General features: G+C 30.4%; 1 protein-coding gene across 1 annotated transcript in view; it reads left to right on the top strand.

Moving 5' to 3' along the window:
• Window positions 1-242, top strand: part of LOC110033238 (radial spoke head 1 homolog) — a 1,726-nt gene extending 1,484 nt beyond the window's left edge. The window contains exon 4 of the mRNA XM_020737155.1: window positions 231-242. Within this exon, the coding sequence (XP_020592814.1) occupies window positions 231-242 (12 nt within the window). The remainder of the gene's footprint in view (window positions 1-230) is intronic.
• The last annotated feature ends 1,621 nt before the right edge of the window (window positions 243-1,863 follow it).

Here is a 1,863-nt window from a genome sequence, read left to right as displayed (position 1 = left end):
GAAGCAAAGCTTGGCATCTTCTAACTGAAAGCTTTCACTCTCATGTGTCGAAGTTCGTTAATTTGCTGGCTTGTTCTGGACGGGGATGGAGATTTGAATACATAGGCTGATTTTTAGTGTTTTGTAGGAAAGTGATTAGGTTTTTTTTTTTTAATTTGTTTATTTTGTTTTAGCTGAAATGTTACGTTTTAATTATATGAGTGCATAATTTTAATTGAATTCATTTTTAGGTTGCAGAATGAGTTAATTTTATACTCTTGAACAAGTGATGATTTTAATTTAAATAAATTTATTTGAATTTATCCGTTAATTTTTTTCCCTCAAACAAAAAGTATAATTTTCAAAAATAAAAAATAAATTAAAAAAAACAAAAGATCTGCGGTGTTAGTATTTAGTTTTAAAAGTTAAGAAGTTAAGATGTGGCCCATATCAGCACGCATGTACTTTTCTTATGTAGGTTATATATGTCATCATAATTTCTCAATTAAAGGGAAGAATTTATGTGAAATTTATCACCCTCTTCATAATTTACTTAATATAAATAAACTTAAAAGAATATTTTTTTCTTAAGAATCCCGTAGGAAATTTTATTAATAAAAAAAAATAAAATCCCCCACACAAACAACTCAAGAAAAATAAAAAAAAAACCTATGAACCGTTAGCGCCCCCACACAAACAACTCAAGAAAAATAAAAAAAAACCCTATGAACCGTTAGCCACAAATACAACTCACGCAAGAAAATTCACATTTGAAAAACTTATCAGTATGAATATAAGGAATATTTATAACAACCCCCTCTCCAAAGAAACAACACTAGAGAAAATAAGCTCCCGGGAATCCAAACCTCTTTTTGCAGCCCGATTAGCACACCGATTTGCTTCTCGATGAATAAACTTTTATTGAAACTCCACATATTTCAGAACAACAAAATTTTTTTCTTATGAATGATTAAAAACCAAGGATATTCCTTCTTCTTGCTGTAATAATTCCATAGCTCTATGGAATCCATTTCAATCTCAATATAGATTCGACCACATTTAATAGCCAGAAACAAAGCCAAGAAACCCGCATTTGCTTCAGCACAGATAGGAGAAATCACAAAATCTAGAGCAGAAACCCACACAACGCGAAGACCCAAGGAGTTACGACTAACTCCCCCAATTCCTGCCAAAAAAAGTCTTCTAACTACCACCCGTATTAATCTTCAAAAAATCATTACGAGGTTTCTTCCACATAACCAAATTAGTAACATGTTTATAATTATAGGCAACAAAATATTAAACTTATTAAAAAGCTTCAAAAAATCTAAAACAACATGTTTTTTAAATCTACTATATTTAAGCATCTTAAAAATAAAATAGCTAGCATAAGTAAAACAAGAAAGCATAGAAATCAGATTATCCATATGTTTAGCCTCATTCCCAACAGTCTGAAGGGACCAAAAGACAAAAATAGGAATAGAAGCATAAAAGAGACCACCTCCATAATTTTTCCAATAGTTAATATAACCATCAATGGAATTAGAATTAATATCATTCATGCTTTTATCACAAAGAAGAAAAACCTTAGACCAAACATCTTTAGCAAACTAATAGTTAATAAAAATATGATCCAAATTATCCTCATTATGATTGCAAAGAGAGCATCTAGAGGAAAGTCTCAAACCTTTCATCTTAAGAATATCCTCTGTAGGAAGAATATGGTGAAGAAGCCTCCAAAAGAAAAAGGATTGAGAAGGCTTCATAAAAGAATTCCAATCCCACTTTAAACCCTTAGGAATAGAAAAGTGCAAAAACTTAGTAAAAAGTTTAGAGATAGAGCTGCCACCTTGACATTTAATTTTAATATTATCCTTTCCAACA

Source organism: Phalaenopsis equestris, unplaced genomic scaffold (assembly GCF_001263595.1).
Source record: "Phalaenopsis equestris unplaced genomic scaffold, ASM126359v1 Scaffold001116, whole genome shotgun sequence".
Lineage (NCBI taxonomy): Eukaryota > Viridiplantae > Streptophyta > Magnoliopsida > Asparagales > Orchidaceae > Phalaenopsis > Phalaenopsis equestris.
This window is presented reverse-complemented; position numbering and strand designations above follow the sequence as displayed.